This window comes from Chinchilla lanigera, unplaced genomic scaffold (assembly GCF_000276665.1).
Source record: "Chinchilla lanigera isolate Chin_1 unplaced genomic scaffold, ChiLan1.0 scaffold00201, whole genome shotgun sequence".
Lineage (NCBI taxonomy): Eukaryota > Metazoa > Chordata > Mammalia > Rodentia > Chinchillidae > Chinchilla > Chinchilla lanigera.
In genome coordinates this window covers 438,318-439,904 of record NW_004955602.1, presented here as the reverse complement: position 1 = coordinate 439,904, position 1,587 = coordinate 438,318, and the positions used below count along the sequence as shown (strand labels likewise).

Genomic DNA, 1,587 nt, shown 5'->3' with positions numbered 1-1,587 from the left:
CTGTGTCCACCAATACGGGTCCTTCAGAAAGTGGCAGCAACCCATAAGCACCTGCTCCTGCAGGAGTGCACTGTTCTGCAAGGGCAATGGCATTTGCACTCATTTCAGACAAGAGCTTTGTATTTGGCTGCATTTAAAACCCACCTGCCAAGGCATAAAACCTGGAGTTTTCATCTATAGTGCCACTATCCTGGATTTAATGGTCTTGACTGGCCTTGGCAGAACCTAGTCATTGAAACAATTCTGTTTTTCCACAAGCCAGGCATCCACAATAGAGGCACAAGTGAGGTCGATATAAATAGCAGTGTCCCCTCACCATACATAAACATACCAATTACTCTGTATCTGTGCGATATTTTCATAAAAAGGTCTGACCCAGAAGGAAATGCACCTGCTTTCCTTGCTTTAGTCTTAGCAGCTCCTCCTTCGAGCAGCAATGCAATGCCTCCTGAATACTGGTGACAAGAACGTTGCTTGACCCCTGCCCTGGCCCACAGCAACACCACCTGCTTCTGTGTGGCTCTGGCGCTCTGTTTGGGCATCCTTTCAGCCATTCGCAGGGTCGACTTTTGACATGTGCACCATTTCAAAGATGTAAGGCCAACTCAAGTACTAGGAAGCACAGCCAAAGATACCCATCACATGCACACTGTGTCCCTAAAACGAAATAGATTAACATGTGGGCAGTGCCCCACAGACAGCTTCCGATATGTAGTTGCTGATTGTAACTTGTTGCCTTTGCTGATTGAAATGAAAGTATTTATGGCAGTGACTTCTACTTTATGTCTAGCTTTGGTCACCTTCCATGAATTTGAGGCAATTTTCTTATTGATGAGCTTATTCTTGTTGACAGTTTTGTTTATTATCTTCACTGGCATTTTATTTCCTGTTGGCTCCCAGAACTGGGCGATGTTGCTATTGTTCTCTCCAGTTTTGCTTGTATTGCACTTTGATTAATAAATGAAATTTATTCTCTTTCTGTTTTGTATTCATTTAGTTTTTCTTGAAAGCTTATTTTCTGTGGCCCATGGAAAATAAGCATTGAATTTGTGGGGCACACGTGGAGGGACTGTCAGCTGATTCCAAGTCATTAGCAGTGACCCTGCTGCTCAGGCTGGGCTAGTGGCACGGAGCAACGTGCCTTGCTCTACATGCTGAATACCTGCGTTTTCCTTTCGTACTGCTGGTTGAATCCATGGTCTTCACGCTGAACTACCTCTCAGGCCCTTTATATTTTTTGATTTTCAGATAGGCTCTGTCCAAGTCATTAAGGTGCTCGGGCTTGGCTCACACTTTGGATCCTCCTCCCTCAGGCTCTACATTTTTGTATTCTGCATTTGTACAAGTTTTGGAAGCAATTTTCTGAATCCCAAAGAGCTATTTTGGACAAGTGACGAGCCTCTGTACCTGGCAGTTAAAACCCATAGCTAAATTTTGAACCTAGGGGAGGCCTTGCCTGTCCAGTCATGCTGTGAATGCGCCCCCTGAGCCTTTCCTTCCTCCTCCTGAGGCAGAGAGAACCCCTAGCAGTCCGTTTAGTGTTTTTTAACCCTCATCCTGCATCAGCAGGTCCTGTCCTACAGTATT

General features: G+C 45.1%; 1 protein-coding gene across 1 annotated transcript; it reads left to right on the top strand.

The window, feature by feature from the left end:
- LOC106147627 (zinc finger protein 449-like) lies at window positions 1-911 on the top strand (the record flags this gene model as incomplete). The annotated part of the gene is given in 1 exon segment (XM_013510078.1): window positions 1-911. A coding segment is annotated over 1 exon segment (47 nt), but the record flags the coding sequence as incomplete, so codon positions are not given.
- Between the last annotated feature and the right edge of the window lie 676 nt (window positions 912-1,587).